This window comes from Hetaerina americana, unplaced genomic scaffold (assembly GCF_022747635.1).
Source record: "Hetaerina americana unplaced genomic scaffold, ioHetAmer1.1.p SCAF_10, whole genome shotgun sequence".
NCBI lineage: Eukaryota > Metazoa > Arthropoda > Insecta > Odonata > Calopterygidae > Hetaerina > Hetaerina americana.
The window spans coordinates 71,501,410-71,522,370 of NW_027286070.1; the positions used below are offsets into that span (position 1 = coordinate 71,501,410).

General features: G+C 37.3%; 2 protein-coding genes across 2 annotated transcripts in view; one reads left to right on the plus strand and one right to left on the minus strand.

Moving 5' to 3' along the window:
- The first annotated feature begins 2,484 nt into the window (after window positions 1-2,484).
- Window positions 2,485-13,839, plus strand: BckdhB (Branched chain keto acid dehydrogenase E1 subunit beta). The gene is made up of 7 exons (XM_071598089.1): window positions 2,485-2,666; window positions 2,795-2,872; window positions 2,957-3,159; window positions 5,115-5,442; window positions 9,711-9,856; window positions 13,283-13,369; window positions 13,459-13,839. Exons 1-7 carry the CDS (start codon window positions 2,501-2,503, stop codon window positions 13,597-13,599), a joined length of 1,149 nt encoding a protein of 382 aa, XP_071454190.1. The 5' UTR covers window positions 2,485-2,500; the 3' UTR covers window positions 13,600-13,839.
- Window positions 13,840-14,288: 449 nt separating this feature from the next.
- Window positions 14,289-20,961, minus strand: part of Ccz1 (vacuolar fusion protein CCZ1) — a 39,264-nt gene continuing 32,591 nt past the window's right edge. Inside the window, exons 10-11 of the mRNA XM_071598847.1 lie at window positions 19,372-19,514; window positions 14,289-14,540 (exon numbers count right to left, since the gene is read on the minus strand). Coding sequence (XP_071454948.1) covers window positions 14,485-14,540; window positions 19,372-19,514 — 199 coding nt within the window. The 3' untranslated portion in view covers window positions 14,289-14,484. The remainder of the gene's footprint in view (window positions 14,541-19,371; window positions 19,515-20,961) is intronic.

The following is a 20,961-nucleotide window of genomic DNA, read 5'->3' on the forward strand; positions in this document are numbered from 1 at the left end:
GTTGTGCTTTCAGTTCTTTAGGAAGTTTATTAAAAATCATGAGGCCCATATGTTTAGGTCCATGGGCGGCAGTACAGGTTCTGACAAAGTTTTGGTGGAGGTCAGCAGAATGCCTTGTGTTATAATTGTGAACGTTGGCATTGGAAAGATAACTAGAGAAGTTGCTTTTGACATACAAAGATGCGCAATACATATACACACAGGGAATGGGTAAAATTTTCAATTTTTTAAAAAGGGGACGACAGGATGCTGCATGAGTAGCAAAGCAAATAAGTCGGATGATCCGTTTTTGAATTTTAAATATAATATTTGCATTAGGTGAAGGTGTTAGGATTTTTTGCATTAGGTGTTACAGTGGATATTATGAGTATTGGATTAAAATGACTCTTTATCCATCACCTGTGATTGGTTTCCCAAAATAATATATGCACACCAATGTTTCAGTTCCATGAAATAAAGTAGAAAGAAATAACTATTTACACACATGCAATACTGCCCAGCCATGTAATGACATTCATGCCCCTCATCATTTCTTCCAGCATTTTCCAATCATTTTTTCCATTCTCTGTAAGAAACGACTGCTTTCATTTTGAATGCATTTACCATCTATTTCTTTCTCTCTGTTGCATCACTGAAGCTAACTAGGGCTTCATGTTAATGCTTTTGAGTTCTTGGCCTAAAATGTTGTGCATGGAAAATAAGGTAAATTTGCATCTTTGACCATGATACCCATGGTGAACATCTTAAATCCTTGGATCCATCTTATTCACATTTATTCATGAACAATTGAAGTGATGTTGCGGTATTGCACAACCTTGTTTCTTCTATGCTTCCTTTCAAAACAATCCCTCTAGGTCTCATTTATTTTATTTTGTTGGGAAATGTGAAACGTTTGATATCTCATCCATAGTGGTCAATTTAGCTCTTGTCATAATATTTTTCATGATGTTTTGCAAATTGTGTTTAGGTAACTGATTCATAAAAACACTTCTCTAATAGAGAAATCCCTTGGGATTTTGGAATCCTCAGGAATTTTGGAATTTGGATCCTGGCAATTTCAGATACTTCCGCGGACTACCTGGTAAATCTTGTGGAATTCCCGGGGTAGTTCCAATTTCATATGATATGCATCCTAAGGATTAGGTATGGGTCGTTCTGGCGACCAATATAGGACATCGGTCTCACAGGAATCCTATGGTCGGTCCTCTCAAGAAGACTACACAGAATGGTCTTTGGGACCATAAGTCATTCAGAAGACTGCAGTTGTGTTGATGAGGCAACATAAGGGAAGAGAGTGAATGAGAACGGTAGAAATTTTATTTAGATTTCAAAGGAAGGATTTCTTCGTTGGTCATAATGATAGATGGGTAAGAGCACAAAGATGACTGTTTCACTTTCATATGCATAAATTACTGATTTAATTAAAATAACTGAACTTAAAATGATAATAAGTGTCGAACCCTAGGTCAGTTAATTTTTAATGCTGGCCGTATATGAAAAGCTGTGGAAAATAAATTAAGTAAGGATATTTCAAGTAAAACCTATTTCGCCGTAAGGGTGGAATTATGTTAACCGAATTTCGGATTGATATGTCGGTCGATGGAACCAACGACCTTCAATAGCAATGGAACAATAAATCAAAAGAACTACGGAGGTTCATTTCATTTTACATTGGCACGGATCCATATTCCTGAAATACGGATGACGGTGGAGTTAACTGAACTTGGCCCACGAAGAGCTAGCCCACGACCATTTACCGGCCGTTAGAACTCTGGATTTTTCAGTCATACCAACAAAAATATTTTTTCACGAAGTAACTAGGTAAATCCCCTTAACCATTGCAGTAATCTCACTACAACGGACATAGTATACTCATTGATACTCCCTGTAATCACTTGCAATTGTAAGAGCGGGATGAGTTATGTAGTATATGATATACGGCCCTAGGAGAACATCTACACTGAAGTTAGCCAAGCGGGAGGTCGTATTTTATAGCGAAAACTAAGAGGTCGCAACTTAAACGTTTACGACATTATCTACTCAACTATAAAAGTAGTTTTCTTGAAAATCACCAAAAACACTCGGCACCCCCTACTATATCAGGACGTAGGCATAAAACCCACATCCATAGCCTAATTTAGCATCCAGGGCCCAGTGCAGTCACCAGAGTCGCTCTTTCAACCATAAAATAAGAAAGTACTTAACAATATCTCGTAAACTAGAGCATTTTTTTCTAAAATATGGCAAAAAACACTAAACCCTCTTTCCCCTATCAGCAACCTTTCGCTTACCCCATACTCATCGCCTAGTTTAGGACCCAGGGCCCACAATCGTCACCAGAGTCGAACTTTCACACCAAAAATAAAAAAGTACTTCACAATATCTCCTAAACAAGAACATTTTTTTTCTAAAATTTGGCATTTTTCTAACTTGACGGTGGTACATACAGCCCGGGCGAATTTTTTGAAAAATGACAAACGAAAATTGTTAAATCGTGAATATGGCCGTTTGTTTTAAAAGTATTGCTCAAATTAGTCTCAAATTGAGAACACAAACATCACAGTACAGCCTGTTAGGAAAGAAAAGCCATGTAGTTAATCTGACAGCATGTGCTCGAAATTCTTCCCATTTTACGTTTATGCCGGATAAACCCTCTTCTTCTGATGGTGAATTTCAAATTTTTATAATATTCCGCAACACGACATCTGGTCGCTGTTATTACATACATTTCTGTTTTATCTGGCTTACGTCATTGGTGACAATTTAAAAAATATAATATTTAATCCAATTTTAGGTGAAACAAAAACATTGAATCTTTTCCAGTCCATAAATGATGCCATGGACATAGCATTACGCACTGACCCTACAGCTGGTGAGAATGACCACAGTATATTTAGTTATTGATGTACCAATTTTTGTCACATATTTTATAAAACAACAATGCTTTTATTGATAGTTCTATTCGGGGAGGATGTCGCTTTCGGAGGAGTTTTTCGTTGCAGTGTCGGCTTACAGGAAAAGTACGGAAGTGACCGCGTTTTTAATACACCCTTGTGCGAGCAAGGAATTGCGGGCTTCGGAATTGGAATTGCAGCAACTGGAGCCACAGCGATCGCAGAAATGCAGTTCGCGGATTATATATTTCCTGGATTTGATCAGGTGATATTATGATTGGATCTTTTTGGCTTTGTGAATGGAGACCTTTTGCGCAAGGGCAAATACTTAAGCTCAATATTACATGCACCCCGCATACTACCCGCAACGTTCCGTTTCCGATCTATTGTCTCATTCAGTGATGGGGTACTGTAGATTCTTAAATGTACTGTTGATTGTCCTCTAAAATCTGTCATGAACACCCTAGCCTTTAATTCAATTACCTACTCATGTGTTTTCTAATATAAACATGTTGTCATGTGTGAATTGTCAATACAAAAAGGATATATAGATATAGACAGAAACCAAAGTTTCTGCTGTTGATGTAAATTATTTCATAAATTATCATGGGCACAATGAAATTCGTCAAGACTACATTTGCGGAAATGCAACAATTGGACAAACATAATAGGATTTATCTGTTGCAGAATTGACGAAAAGAAAGGCTGATCTAAATGTCCCTGAATCCAAAACTTGCTGCAGTAGATTGAATCAGGAAAACCACGGAAAAGAGGGTTTTCTAACTCTCAGGTTAGGAGAGGATGGGAGGGTAGAAAGGCTCAATCGAATAGGTTTCATTGTGAAGTTGATTTTCTAAAATGAGTAATTATGAATTAAAATGAATTCATATGACAGTTGTCAGATCATGCACACTTTGAAAGTTGCCAATGCAGGAGGGAATGAAGAGGTAAAAACTAGTGGTTGCCACTTTTGCATAGAAAAACATTTGTCACATTAAGAAAACATGCCTGTATTTTCTTCTCCCCTCTATATACTGATGCAACTTTTGTCCCATCTCCGTGGAAAATATTTCATCAGTTGCCACCACCATGTCCCTTCACCATCCTTCAGTGTCCCACTGTCTTCTTACTGTTACACTCTTCTGTTTTCCCTCTATTTTCACAGTGTTTTCTTTTTAGGTAGGAGCATTACTTTCCCCTCCTTGTCTCTCTCAAACAATCATTTCCAAGGCATCTATGAGCTATTTAAATTCCAACAATTTCATCTGTTTATTGCTCCATAAATCAAAATTATTCAATGAATATCACAAGTCTATGGAGCAGTAGAGGATGTATGAAATAATGTATGAATGGGACAGGCAAAATATGCATCCAAGAAGAAAGCACTGATTAAGAAAAGAGTATGTTCCTGCAGTAACCTGTAGTCAATATTTATATTGATTTTTCTTCTTATGCAAGGGAGTGGTGTGGAGGATATGCATGTAAATCCTAATCATCAACTGTAAACATTTATTGTAAATGATCTGTATTAAGCAATGAATGTGGCATGTCGGATGCATCCTTACTTAGTTCCTCCCAACTTTTTTTCTCCTCCCACGGATATTTTTTGATTGACAGGTGAACATTGCTTGTGGTACTACTCGTTGAAACGTGTTTGTGGAAAAGAAGAATTCAAATTAGTTTTATGAGGTATTTTCAAGTGTTCCCCTAAAGATAATAGTCAGTTCTCTTTCTAGCTGTAATCACTTGCTGTATTGTGAATGAAAGATGGCCTGCTGGGTAATAGCATTGAGCTGCTGCCTTGATAGTCTTGGATTCAATTCTGGGTCTTATCTTTTTGTAGCACATCTAAAATGTAAACTGTGTGATTTTTGAGTCGCTAAAACTTGGGGTGGAAAACTGAATGGTGGTGGAGGGGAAGGAACTGGTACCCGTTATTACTTGAAATGTGTGAATTTCATTTGCTTTTCGGCTTGTTTTTGGGCGAGCATTAACCTCACCTGCTTTTACCTAACTGCAGAAATGTTAATTTCTTACATTAATACAGCTACGTATTTCCATATGGAGATTGACTGGTGTGATTTTATGGTATATTCAAGTAACCAGGGTTGAAAATATTTAGTATTTTCCATTTCTTCTATATTTTGTTGAATAATTTTCATTGTAAAAATTACCGCCTAGTTCTAATAATCTTTCCAATCCCTTCATTTCGCGTGCCAGTTGGTCAACGAAGCTGCAAAGTATCGTTATCGGAGCGGTGGCTTGTTCAATTGTGGTGCCCTTACTGTTCGGGCACCATGTGGTGCTGTTGGCCATGGTGCTCTATACCATTCACAGAGCCCAGAAGCATACTTTGCTCACACCCCAGGCTTGAAGATTGTTGTGCCACGTGGACCCATAAAAGCTAAAGGTTTACTCTTGTCCTGTATCAGGGATAAAGATCCATGTATATTCTTTGAGCCGAAAACACTCTACCGTGCAGCAAAGGAAGATGTTCCTGTAAAGGATTATACATTACCGCTTGGAAAAGCAGATGTGTTAAGAAAGGGTAAGATTGAATTCTTAATTTTCATGTTTAGAATTATTTGTGTGTAGCTCGTTAGTGAGTGTGATGTCATTGCAGATGAAGGTGGACGTTTTTTTTTTTTGATTTTTTAGGTAAGAGCTGAAAGTAGCTGCCACTGCACTTTATATTCACTGATAGAGGTACTGATGTTAGTGCTTAACAAACTTCCCATACCACCGTAGGACCCCCCTGAACATGCACCACTTGGCAGTTGAATTGAGCTATTTACGTTAGCTAGTGTTATCAATGCCGAATACATTTCCATAGCTACTGTAAACATTTTTAGAATGTGACAGTTGCCTCATACTTAAATCTGTATGATGCCATAATAGTGACAAGGATTTCTTCCAATAATCCTTGTTGGTAAGTTTGATGCAGTAAATTTATAGAACATACGTGAAAAAATGGAAATATGAAATAGCCAAGGCCATAAAGCCATTTTTATTTTGGTGTAGATCGGGAATATTGATTCTTTCTAAAGGTGGTAGAGTAGATGAATTTTAGGAGGACCCCAAGCTTTTTGTAGTTTCTTAGGATTTGCGTCTCCAAGGAAATTTTATAGACATTTGTCAAAAGCTGGAAATATTTGTTGCATTCAGATGACATGGAGACCATGATGTTATGTGCCTGTAAATGTATAGAACACACCTACAACCGTGAAACAAACGTTTACAGCTTTGGCTATTTTGTTTTTCCCAACTTTGATGATGATTAAATGGAATGGTGTCAGGCAAAACATATAAGTGGAATTTATTGATAATAAAATGAATTAAAAACTGCCCTTCTTTATTGTCCAAGTAAAAAGGTTCATCAACAAAGCATTTAATGTCCTAACAACATCAGGGGCTACTGAATGAGTCTCTAGTGGATGATGATGCTAAAACCCAAATGCTAACCATGGTAACGTTCCTAATGTTTCTTTGTTTGTTGTTCTCTCTCAAGCTTATTGTCTTCAATTCCTCATCTCTCTCCACGATCCAATCACAAACATGTTCAATCTAAATACATCATTTTTCCTCAAAGAACAGATTTCAGAGTGTGTTATACCGCAATTTCTAGCCGGAGTCTTCAACATATCTTTTCTTTATGCCTTTACTTGAAGCCCTGGTAATCAATTCCCCGCTCAGTATTTTTTTTTTAAGGTAATCTACCGGTTAAGGTAGGTTTTTGGATGGACACAACTACCAAACAAATATTTTATTACTCCTAACAAAACACAAAATCCATCATCCTACTCTATATCAGGTCCCTCTTCATCTCTGAGTACTTTCTTCCTCCCTTCATCCCGTCCAACATCCCTATCCTGTTCCTTCCCTTTCCTCTTTTGCCTAACATCCTACCCTCTATCACAGTCTTCAACATCCCACTGCCGGTCAACACTCCCTTCATCCACTTTTCCTGCCTCCATAGGATTGCTCCCAACAAACCCCTCTCTTCGCCCACCATACCAAGTACTTCCTCATTTGTTTTCTTATCTGTCCATTTCACCTTCTCCATTCTTCTCCACACCCACATTTCAAAAGCCTCCAGTCTGCGTCTATCCTCCTACTTCAATGACCACGTTTCCATGCCATTCATAGCTACGCTCCATATCAAAGTTTTTACGAGTCTTTTCTTAACATCCTTACTCAAAGTCCCTGTCATCAACTCCCTCCTCCTTGTGAAAGCCTCTTTGCCTAGCGCAATTCTTCTCCTTACGTCCCTACTACTTTGACCGTGTTGGTCCAAAACACTACCGAGATACGTAGTGTTCTACCTGCTCTAGTTTTTGCCCTCCTATTTTAATGTTAAGCTTGGCCTTTTTCTTTCTAGAAAATCGCATAACCTTTGTTTTATTAATATTGATTCTCATCCCATACCTGTCGCACTGAATTTCCAATTCACTCAGCAATGCTTGCAGCCCCTTGCAAACTAAAGCTTGGTCATCAGCAAACCTAACTGATTTTACGAATTCCCCGCCCACTTTCATTCCTACCTCCAGTTCTTCCCAATTCATTTCCTCTGAATACAGGTTGAACAGCAACGGTGATAATTGGCAACCCTGCCTTACACCCCTTCCTAACACTGCCCATCCTGACTCCCCGTTTCCCACCCGCACCTGAGCAGTCTGAGACATGTACAGGTTGCGGATTAGCCTCCTTTCCCTCCAATCTATTCCTATTTTCTGCAATATACTCATTAGTTTTTCCCAATTCACTCTATCAAACGCTTTTTCGAAATCTACGAAACAGGCAAATACCTCCTAATTGTGTTCTATATTCCTCTCGATTAATAATCTCATTACTGCAATGGCATCACGCGTACCTCTCCCCTTCCTAAACCCAAACTGATCATCCCCTAAGTAATCATTTGTCCTACTCTCTATCCTTTTGTCTATGATCCTGAGAACAACTTTAGCTGCGTGGGATATCAAACTAATTGTCCTATAGTCCTCACATGATGTGGCCTTTACCTTTTTCGGAATAGGAACTAAAACTGATCTCACAAAGTCTTCCGGCCAGATTCCCTCCTCATAAATACTACGGATCAGCCCATATATTCTCTTCCTCCCACATTTTCCTAAGCATTTTGAAAGTTCCACGGGAATGTTATCTAACCCCACGGCCTTATTTAGTTTCATCTCCCTTAATGCCCTTTCTATCTCATTGTCTAGTATGCCTGGACCTAAGCTGTCTTCCTCTACGTCATTTTCTTTTCCAATGTCTAACTTTGTTGGTCTGAGTTCTTTACTATACAGTTCTTCTATATACTCCTTCCATCTCTCTTGGATCTTTCCTGCGTCAACTATTACCTTACCCGCCTTATCTCTAACTGTTAGCATAGCTCTTCCTTTCTTATTTCCCGATAACGATTTAACTTCCTACTCAGTATAACTTGAGGTTATTAGGAAACCCGGTGGATAGGAATATGAGTGTTAGGCAGTTGTAAGGGATAAATGAGATGTGTAAGAGTGTATTAGGTGCGGGAAGGGTTTGCATCTCATTGTATATCACACTGGCTTGATTGTTACAAGGTCTTTTTCTCTACCTGAATTGGTCCAAAATTGTGATCCATCTTTTTCTCAAGGCCTGGCATGACCTGACCAAGAATGCAATTCACCACTGCATTAATGTGTTGCACAATGACGTATTCTGCATGATCATGCATTCAAACTTAATCTCACCTTGATGATAACAGAAACGATGATATTTGTGAAACCTTGGCCTAATGTATTTCATTCAAACCTGTGTTTCATACTCTTTAAATCCAAGCAACTGTGGTGAGTTCACTACGGTCAGTTCTTGGATATAAGTAGCAATCAAATGATTTTAGCAGAATTCTTCCCATTTCCTGTATTTTCCTTTCCATTGAATGATGTGGGGGGTTATTTTTACGGTAGGACTTAGACGTGGAGAATGAGGGATGGAAGGTGAGGAGGATTGCTGGGAGAAATTTGACTCCCTGTGGGAAAAGCAAAGTTGAAATATAAGACAGTAACTATTTGAGAGGCTTGAGCAGTGTTATCTCCTCACGTTATTTTGCCTTGCTATCACCAGGGAGAAGTTTATGCATTAATCACCTCACTAGTACAGTTGTACTCACAGTAAAAGTGTTAATTTTGCAGTAAATCTAATCTATTTTATTGTTATTATTAAATGCAAACAATCCCACTGGCACTATGTAAAGTACTAGAGGTATTTACCTGCCTTCCTGTGTGCCCACATGTCTACCATTCATTTACTATGAGCTGCTTTTCTCCCTTCAGTTGAGGTTCTTGCGGTCTTTTTATTCAGTGTTTCCTCTTTATCAAATTGCTATCCATTTTATTAAATTTAACTTCTTTATTTATAAGTTCAACAGATTCAGGCTTGAGGTCGTGGAAGTTCATCATAATGAAATGAGGACAATTTGCACTTTTCCACAGTTTATTTAACGTACGACGCGTTTCAACTCACAGAGTCATCATCAGGTACAAGTCTTGTACCTGATGATGACTCTGTGAGTTGAAACGCGTCGTACGTTAAATAAACTGTGGAAAAGTGCAAATTGTCCCCATTTCTTTCTTTATGTAATTTGTCAAAAGTTACATTGACTTCTTTGGAGCAAACATTTTACGTACTTTTGCACTGTGAAGCAAAAATGTTTCCCTGGTGGCACAAAATCCATAACAAATCAAAACCAATATAAATAACTATACTATTAATATTTGAAGAATATAAATTAAGACCTTACTTTTTCTAATTTCTACTTTATATGTGTACATTTTGCAGGCAACCATGTTACCTTAATTGGCTGGGGCACACAGGTCCATGTTCTGTTGGAAGTTGCGGCACTTGCTCAGGAACAACATAGTATAAGCTGTGAGGTCATTGACTTGGTGTCAATCCTGCCGTTTGACAAGAACACAATCAGTGAGGTGAGATATCTAATTTGAGGAGACAATGGAGTGACATCCTAGATTAAGGATGTAAACCTATGATTTAAATTTGGTCCCAAGAAGCACCTTTCAAATAATTTAATTTAATAATTATTGAATGTGTTCAAGTGAGTTCCAAGGCTGCATGGAATTCCATACCCCCTCATTTCTCTCGGAAACATCCAAGTACTTTGGTGAGGTAAGAACTGCATGAATGCAGGTGTAAATGCCATTCAGTTGGTGTTGTTACATGGCAAACCCTTAAGAATCTCACCCCATGAAAACCATGAATTAAGTTGATAATGATATGATGCCAAGTTGGGCCATATTAATTTGTATTGATTTTCCACACATTCTTTGATGTCTCCTTTTGATTATCTCCTCCAACCGCAGGACTTGGTCCGTTCTTTAACGATTGAGTCCCTTCCCAGAGGCAATGAAAAAAAATTCCAATATGGTTGAAAATGTCCTTAACTGAAAAGGCTTCCAGAAAATAAGGCGAGAGAGGAATAGTTCATTTAGATCTTGCCTCAGTTCCCAACTTACCAGAAAAAAACGCACCATATTTCCTGGCCCATGAGGCAAACTGGCACATAAGATGCACTGTGATTTTTCTGGTTAGAATTTACGAAAAATCCTTGGACCAGACGGAAAAGATAAAAATATTTTGATACTAATTCTTAATACAAATGAAATTGAATTGTTACTTTTAAAAATTAGCAGCTAAATATGAATCAATGTGGTATTTATTGTAGAATCCCAGAAACTCATCATCACTGGGTTGAAATACCTTTTGGCTGCCTTGTTTCCATCTTCTGAAGAGCAATTCTAGAATTCAAGTTTTTAATGCAATACTGTATGACAATCTTCTCTCTTAAGATCTGATGATATCATTTTAACTTTCATGTAACCCTTAGTTTCTGTTATTAATTTGATATTATCGAATTTTGAATGAAAAGTGACGATTTTCTATGACTTTACAATACTCTCATACTAATTAAGGTTGAATGCCTGTAGACCTTGAGTATATCGATAGAGAGGGACAATGTACGTATGTATTAGCAGAGAGGTGACATCCTGTTAGCCCAATGCATATTAAATTTCTCAGCAGCACTATATGAGATAAAACTAAACACGCTACTCGGCAACATGTACAATTTATTTGGGAATTTTTTAGGGAGCACTTTCAATGAAATATTAAAACTCTCCTTAAACCTTACCACTGACTTAAAATAGTGATATTATCGAAATTTGTGATGAAGGTAACCATTTTCGATGCCTGATGAAGGGAAAAATACTTAATGTTAAATATTTTTGCAGCAAATCACCTTGTGGTTATAGATCAAAGTTATACCTGTATACCCTCTGCCCATTTGATGCAGGCTTATTTTAGAGCAAAAAAAGTGCACCTTATGGGCTGGGAAATACAATAATTACTATTCCATTTGTGGAGCCTTGAACCCCTCTTCCAACTCTGAAGCTTAATTGACAGCCATTGCCATAGAAACAGGACCAGAAATTGCAGCATTCTGGATTCTTGTCCATTGAAACCAGATGCTCATGCAATACGTCTTCGGGAAGCTTATGTTGCTTATCTCGGGTACTGTTGTAAATTTTCAGAATTTCTTAAATAACTGTCAACAAGTTTGAATTCAATATTCCAAACTTTCCCTTGGGTAAATTTTAACTACTAAATTGACTTTTTGCTTCCAGCAGGATTACATGTTGCCCATGAAGTTTGTCAGCCATTTTTGGATGAACAGTAATTTAAAAAAAATTAGAAATTGATAAATTCACCAATAAAAAATGGTACCAAAAGAGAAAGTGTTATTCTCACTGACCTCTTTTAACATTCATGAACCTCATTCTGATGTGTAGGAATCAAATGAGTGTTTCCCATTAAAAAAAACTTTCCTTTACGGGCTCAAAGGAATTGTAGGAGCAAATGGTAGCAAGCATCTCAAGCCTGTCCTCTTCTGTTTAAAAGCACGGGAAGTTTCCTGGATATGTTTATTGCAGGAGAGGAGGTTTGATTGAGGGTGGGTGTGACCTGGGCACCCTCAGCCCTTTGCCTAATTCTTGGTGGCAACCTTTTCAGGTGAGAGGGGAAGGATTTACTTGCTGCTAAGAGTTAGGGGGTGCATGGAATAGGGTGACCAATGGGGTGGGGAGATGGGAGGTTATTATTGCCACCAGTTCTCAATGGAAATGGGGAATCAATCTCGATGGGAGTTTTAAGGTTGGTTCTTGCCTATAATAGTAAACGAAACAAAAGAACCTGCCATGCATCAAAAAGCTTGTGAATTGGAAAATTCAGTTAAACATTTCACTTTGTGCTATCCAAAGAATTTTGTATGGATTTAATTCATAGTAGAGTTGAGCTTTACGTATCTTCTGTGGTAACTGATATTTCGTGAGGGATAAAAATTGTGTCTGTGATAACACTTACTTCATTTAATCCATTGTTGCTCAACTGGATGGATGAACATGCATAAAAATTCTAGGAGTCAGAATTAATCATTTAGTTGTAACCAATATTTCATGCTAAGTGATTTCTACTGTAAGTGCTAGCTTTAAGCAATGCGAACATGAAATTGCTTGGAAAATGTGGAAATATATTGAAATACTTATACTTGTATATTTTGTGCAAAAGATCATGCCATACTCAAGTTTTCGGGTGGCTCAAAAGATTTTGGAGTGATGGAGACCACATTTGGCTTGTCCTCACGCATCAAGAAATGATGATTGCATCAAAGAAAGCATTACAAAGAGCCCAAATGATTACCAAAGAAGGGGAAGGCAAGGGAAAGCAATATGTTTGCATAGTAATGCTTTAACTAATGTCGTATCGAACAAGTTTTGGCAGTTTGCATCAAAACAGATTCATCTTAAGGCATTCAAAAGTTTGCAGAATTTAAGAGATTAGCCTTACAGTGGGATATCATCGACCACTCATCAAAGAAAGGAGCATAACATTAGACTGAGCTTTCTCACATGTAAACGGTTAAAAGTAAAAATTACACTAAGATTTATACCATACAAAAAGTATCCAAAATAGAAAATAAAAAAAAACATGTTATATTAAGCAGAGACATCGTATTTTTGATGAGAGAAACAAAACATGAGATGCATAAAAAAATTAATACATTATAGTGATTTTAACAAAAGCTTACGCTAAGCTAATAGTTTGAATGTGTCGGGCCGCCACACTCTTTGCCCAAGATGTGCGAGCGGATACATCAGTCCACTGCACTAAAAGGATTAAGTACCACGGGAGGTCTTAAATTTTCAAAACTCAGAATATGAAATTCATTTTGTTATTGCGTGGTCAATCTCATCAGAGATGAATGAGCCCAGGGCTTTATACGTTTAGATTTATGAGGATTGGCATCTAGTGTGATTAAAAGTGATTTCGTGTTTTTGCAGTCGGTGAAGAAAACAGGACGTTTGATAATAGCCCATGAAGCCCCTCTAACCGGCGGATTTGGGGCAGAACTTGCAGCTTTCATTCAGGTATGGGATACTGCACTTTGCACGGTTATTTTTTTGTCCATTCGTTCATTTCTCATTGTCACTGAGCAAAGTTTGTTCTAATTTGACAGGAGGAGTGTTTCCTGTACCTGGAGGCTCCAGTCACTCGAGTTGCTGGATTCGATACACCATTTCCCCATGTCTTTGAGCCATTTTATATCCCCACAAAATGGAGATGTTTGGAAGCTGTCACAAAAATTGTCAACTATTGACCGAGTCAACAAAATGCTCTCTAATGGTGATTTATGAGGGAAATGAATCTACTTTTTATCAAATGTGTGTCTACTTTTAAAAATATCAGAGAATAAAATATGTTATTGTTGAATTTTATACATTGTTTATTATACGTGGACCAATATAAAATGGATAAAATCTCTAGGAATATTTCCATGAAGATGCATGTGAGTTTTGTATTATTATTGATGAATAAAATGTGAACGTGTTATTAGTTACTTTTGTACTCAATGGATTTAGTTTTGAGAATGGAAAGAAAATGGTTAAATATGGGTCGTATTGTATAGTTACTTTTTCAACTCTGATATGAGTAATTCTAATATGTTTAGCAGGGACACCACTCTTACAGCATGAGGGTAGTTAGAAAATTTCATGGGTGATGTTGAAAGATGACATTCTTCCTTGCTAAACCCAACCTGTTTTTGGCATGTCTTTTGCTGTGGTTTGGTCCATTGTCCAGTGATTGTTTGACAAGCAGGAAGATAATCTATCAGCAGAATCCCTTTCATATCCCTGAAAATTGCAGCACTCTTCAACAAAACTTGGGAAATGTGTTTGTGCATGCATTGAAAGGTACTCACCAAAATTTCACATGCACAAAGATGAATGCATGGGAGTTGAATCCAACTTTATCACACAATGACTTAAAAAAATAACTACATAAGCTGGGAATCCATAGTTTATTTATCATCTTCTATTTACATTTTATCTTTCGGCAGGCTGTATTAATTAATAAATATTACCACATTTCAAAGCCTTGGAATGTATTTCTTTGAGGTGCTTCATTCATTTTCACTGTGGCTAACAATTTATATTTTAGGGCTGGATTCAATTGGATGCATACATTAAGCACACTGCCCAGCTTAGTCATGGAAGAAAATACATTTAAATTGGTTTTCACAGAGCCGCCGCACCTCCTCTGGAAATCAAATAAATAATTTCAGTTAGCACAAATTCAACATTGTTGTCCCTTGAACAAGTGACGAGACAAAAGGTATTTATGAATTAAAATGTTGACAACTAGCACCACATACATTTGTGATTCAAATGACATTTTGGTAATATTTGAAAGAATATGAGCAGGCTACTTCAAAGAGCTTCAAACATAGTTAACTCTCGCCTACAAGAAACCCCAGGCCAGGTATTCATTTAGTAAAACCAAATTTAAACCTTCACAGCAAAGTGCTAAAGAGAAAATTCTTCTAAAATTAATTATGCCATTAGTAATAAGAGAAGTCTTGGCTCCTTACGGTTCATATTTATAAAGGTTAAACACATTCAGGCACTAACCTTATGAGTTCAAACTCTCTTATCTAACAGCCTTTGTAAGCAATTAAAATTTCAAAAAATTATATTGTGTGATTTGGTACCATAATTTTCCCATCGATTACGCACACCTTATGTGTAACGCACACTCAGAACTTGGTAGTTATCATGAATTTGCGTAGATACTGCACGCCCAGGGCTTCATAGTTATCTTGAACGTGTATAGATGCCAGGCATCAGTATTTACACATGTATATGCGCATAAAAATTATATAGTTTGTGTAAAAATACATCTATAATGGATGTGTGTGAGTAAAAATACGTCTGTGTTTGGATTTTTTCAATTTTCATTACATAACGAACATCTTCATTTTTTTGATCATCTGAACATTTTTGTATAGATGAGGCACACGTAATCGATGGGAAAATATGGTAATTTATTTTTTATTTATGAACCTCCAATGCCTGCCGGAGATCATCTATGATACAGAAATTGAAGAACATGGCACAACATTTGAAAGTGTGAATGTAAGACAGTGACTAGAATATTACACGAATATCAGAATAATCTCCAGTGCGGGCACCATGAGATGAGTGCAGCAGATATATTTCTGTCTTACCCAACAGACACCCTAATCACTGTGCATGCCGAAGCTTATCGGCACAACGAAAGGTGATTGGCATCACTCACAACTGGTGCCAGGGCATCAACTACATAACTCCACTGGCTCTAACAAAAGGGGCAGAGATGTGGACACTAATTGCTGATGTCTAATATTCCCTTGAGTATGTTCACAGAAACTTGCACTGGTAAATTAGCTCAGCGAGCAGAAAACTATTCAAGAAAATAAAAGGCCCAAGTTCAGATCCCAGATGTCCTAAGTTTTTCCCAAGGAAATTTATTCATCCCTTGTATTCACGGCATATGTGAGCGTATCTTGAAAGAGTTTTGACCCAAAATGGGCAATGTAGTAAGGACATAAGAAGAAGAATTGCACTAGTCAAAGAAGCTATCACTAAGAGAGGAGAATCAATGACATGGACCTGAAGTAATGATGCTAAGAAAAATTTTGTCCAAACTTAGTACTGGAACATAGTTTTTATAAAGTGCAGAAACATGGAAAGAGAAGCAGGAGGATGGACGTAGATAAAAGAGTTTTCAAATGTGGGTGTGGAGGAGGTGAAATGGATGGATGGCCCTGGTGGTGAGGGAAAAGAGAGGATTGTTGGAGGAAATCCAAAGGCATTGGGAAGGATACATGCAAAGCATTTTGATTGGAGATAGAATGTTGAAGAATGTGCTGCGTGGGTTGTTCAATAAGTCCTCAGAAAAAAAATAGAAAAACAAATTATTTTGAGCAGATTTTTTTTCAAATTTTTAACAATCTCCTTCAACTCAATACACTTATCCGAGTATTTCTCCAACATTTCTTAAGATGTTGAAAAAGTAGGATACTCTAAGGTCCTCAAAATAGGCATCTGTACTGGCGATGACCTTGTTTTCTGTAGAGCCATTTTTTCAAGTTAGGAAATTAAAACACGTCACTGGGGGTCAAATCTGGTAAATACGGTGGATTTTGCATTTATTCAAACTTTCATTCCATAATGTTCACAATTGACGCTACACAGGTATGCGTTCGTCCAGTGTCTTGACGGCAGTGTATTCTTTTCTTTGCAAACTGAGGACTTTTTTCTGGATTTCTTTGTTCAACCAGGGCAATAATGGCAACATAATACTCTCCATTTATTGCTTGTCCTTTGTGTAAGTAATTGATTCAGATGATTCCGTGTACATTCCAAAACGTTCCAGTGGTCATGAATGTTTTGGCTGATTTCACTCTTTGCCTTCTTCAGAACTGGATTGTCTTTAGAAATCCACCCTCTGACTGATCTTTTGTCTCTAGAGTAGTCACATATGTTTGCATGTTTTGTTCACAGCTAGGTATCAATGCAAAAACTCATCAGGATTGCGACAGAAAAGCACTAAAATATCCTCAGAATACACTGCATGATTGTGCTTATCCACCGATAACAAATGTGGCACCCACCCATCCTGCCATGATTTATTTCATAATCAATGACGCGTGCAAAATTGAAGATGCTGTACCTTGTGCTATGCAAATGTTGATACCTTGACCTTTCAAAACCATATCGTGGATTTTGTCAATCATTTCAGAGGAAGCCCTGAATGGTGTTCATCCTTTGTCAATGTACAGTCAAGTTTTTCACTCATTTACCCAAATATGAAGTCGCAAACAAATGCGTTAAGAACTTCATCAATGTGAATTTGATCTTTTTGGGTGTTAAGCCTTTTAAATAGAAGTGCTTTACCATTGGGTGAAACCAATTTTTTTCCGTTGCTCTAAATAAACAAAAGTTTGTTGCTTCAATCAAATATAAAAATGAAACCACTTGATAGATACTGGTAGGATTGAATAGATAATGCTAATCATCACCAACACGTGGTTTGGACACCACAAAAGGTGAAAGTATTCATGGAAAATGCCAGGTGACTCATAAAGGTATCAGTTAGATTATATTATGGTTAGGCATAGATTTAGGAACAGCATGATTGATTTGCACAGTTTCCCGGGAGCAGTTGTAGACTCTGATCACAATTTAGTTATCATGAAGTGAAGCATTCGATTAAAAACGAGAAAGAATGGGAGGAGGTTTAGGAAACGGAATGTAGCAGTATTAATTTGATTGTAAAAGGAGTATCAGCAGGCTGTAGAGAAAATCATGAATGAGGAAATGGTAGTGGGTATCATGGAGGATAAATGGGAATATATCATAAAAAGGATATTGGAAGCCAAAAAGGAACCTATAGGAACTGCTAATAGCAAACGGACAAGAAAACCATGGATCACAGATGAGATAATTAGAAAAATGGATGGTAGAAGGAAATAGAAGAATGCGAATTCAGAGTTAGGTAGAAGGAAGTACAAAGCTCTAAATAACAAATTGAGATGGTTACAAATAAAGCAAAAGAAGCATGGTGGAAGATGCAGTGCGAGGATATGGAAAGTTTGTTGAGGCAAGGGGAAACTGGTGCACTACACAGGAAGTTAAAAGCACCATCAGGAAGCAAGAAGGGAAAATGTTTTAACAATTAGAGATAAGTTGGGATTAGTAGAACCAGAAAAGATCCAAGAGAAGAATTGAACGGTCAAGAAATTAGGCCATAAATGTTTAAGAGCATTGAGGGAAATAAATTAAATAAGGCCATGGTGGTGGACAACACTCCTGCTGAACTACTTAGAAGTTTAGGAAAATGTGGGCGGAAGAGACTTCATGTACTAATTCAGAGCAATTACGAGAGAGGAATTTGGCCAGAAGATTTTGTGAGATCAGCATTAAGTTCTTATTCCAAAAAAGCTAAAGGAGGATTAGAGAACAATTAGTTTCATTTCACATGCAACTGAAGTGGTTCTCGGGATCATCAACAAGAAGATGGAGAGCAGGCCAAATGATTACTTAGGGGATGACCAGTTTGGGTTTGGGAAGGGGAGAGGTACGCGTGATGCCATTGGAGTAATGAGATCACTAATTGAGAGGAATATAGAATGTAATCAGAATGTATTTGCCCATTTTGTAGATTTCAAAAAAGCATTTGATTGAATGAATTGGGGAAAAAATCAATGAATGCTTTGAAGAAAATAGAAGTAGATTGCAGGGACAGGAGACTAATCTAAAATCTATACGTCTCAGACTGCTCAGGTGCCAGTGGAGGACAGATGGGCAGTGTTAGGAAGAGGTGTAAGGCAGGGTTGCCCATTATCACCATTGCGGTTCAACGTGTATGTGGAAGAAATGATTAAAGAGGCATGGGAAGAGCTGGAGGTAGGAATGAAAGTGGGCGGGGAATTCGTAAAATCAGTTAGGTTCGCTGATGACCAAGCTTTTATTTGTCAGCCAGCCAGGGGATTAGCCCAGTGCAATAGATATGGGATGAGAATGAATGTAAATAAAGCAAAGGCCAGGTGATTTTTCAGAGAGAAGTTGAACACTAAAATAGGAGGGGAAAAACTAGAGCAGGGAGAACAGTTTATCTGTCTCAAAAGTGTTTCTGATCAAAATGGTGAAGTATTAAGGAAATTCGGCAAAGAATTGCATTTAAGCTTTCACAAGGAGGAGTGAATAGATGATTGGGAGGATGAGTGAGGATGTTAAGATAAGGCTCGTGAAAACTTTGATATGGAGCATAATTTTGCTAGGTGCCAAAACATGATCGTCGAGCAGAATGATAGACTTAGACTGGAGGCTTTTGAAATGTGGGTGTGGAGAAAGATGGAGAAAGTTAAGTCGACAGAATAGAAAGCAATGCCTAAAATATTATTAATTTTTTCATACGATCTTGAATACTTTAATTAAATCCTCCCACCCGTAACACATTGCCAGCATGCCACATTCTTTTTAGCAACCCACAAGTTCTCGCTCATGATCAAATAAATCATACATGCGAATACACATAAAATAGTTACCATTCACAGCGATGAGGTCACCCTTCTTTGGACTGAGGACGACGTAGAACTCCCTCTGGTCGGACAATTTGCCCACCACCCAGGCATCATTGTACGTCTTCATCATGATCTCAGCAGAGACCGACTTGGAAGTGTTATGATCTCTGCAATTGGGAAGCAATGTGATGATGAGTCATCAAAAACACAACTTTGGATGATTTAACACATTTCTTCAGCACTGAAGAAATTGCGTCCCAACAATATTCTTTTCTAAATCTTACTACCGAATCCAAAATATCACGCAAAATACAACCATGCAGGACTTCTTTGATGTTACATCTACGCATGAATTTTTCTTTTCATCTGTTCTGAATATAAGATACTAAACTAATTTCAACAATTGCCTCTTTAATTCTTTAACAAAAATCCTCTAAATAAAAAGCCTGCACTCAATCCTACTTGAGTGTAAAAATACACACAGTATGCTTTTAATGTTACAATACATGTGATAACAATTACTTTTGAGAAACATTCCTCCCAAATAATTTACTATCAGCTCTGTAGTAAATTAAATTAATATTTGACGTAGGAATTTCCAATGCATGCTGAGGATAACATAGCATAAAATTATCATCATTATGATTAATTTAAATATTAAATAATATTATATTACAATCACTTCATTGAACTGGTCTTATTAGGTTGGTAACATATGGCAACAGAAAGTCAGCTTTAAATACCTGAGAATAACAACAATCTCTATTATTAATTCCAATCACAGAAAGCAATGCAGGATATGACTGTTCTCTTCTTGAAGAGCAACTTAGTCATCCTTTAAGATGCTCCAGTTTTTGCAGGCATCCTCTACACCAGCCATTAATGCGGATGCGTAATTTCTACATAACTATCTCTACAGTTTACAAATAACAAACTTAATTGGTGTAAATAGTAGCCATAAGCCACATCATGACGGCTCAAATCTTACAACCTTAAGGCAGTAAGACCCTTTTACAGAGCTTTACGTTGATTCAGTATGAAAACTGTGATTCAAATTGAACTCTACCCGATTTACCCATGACTTTTCTCAAGGACTACTTAAATAATTCATTTCCTTTGGGAGTACTTTTCTCTGGAATTTTTGCAAGGCTCATAAAAGTTGTGGTTACTCCAAAAAGTCAGACATCAAATGATTTTGACACGACCACAACTGGTTTGACTGAATGGCAGTGATGAAGACAACGCCCATTCGTCCAGAGGTCAGAAGCATGTGAATCATACACAACAGAGGACATGCCAAGATTGGAAACAGTTCAAAAAAGAGTCATTGCAAAGTGAGGAAAAGAAACCAACAGGGCAAAATATCAAGATAACAGAGACAAAAATTATTACAATTTTCAACTTGATGAAGATTTATTTCTAACTAGTTTCGATATTATATACATCATTTTCAAGTGAACTACTTGAAAAAATGATGGAGTACATTGAAACCAGTCAGAAATAAATCTTTATTAAGTTGAAAATTGTAATAGTTTTCATCCCTGCTATTATGGAAGAGTTCCACACCACATCAAACCAGAATCAGTAATTTATACAATACCAAGAGTTTACACA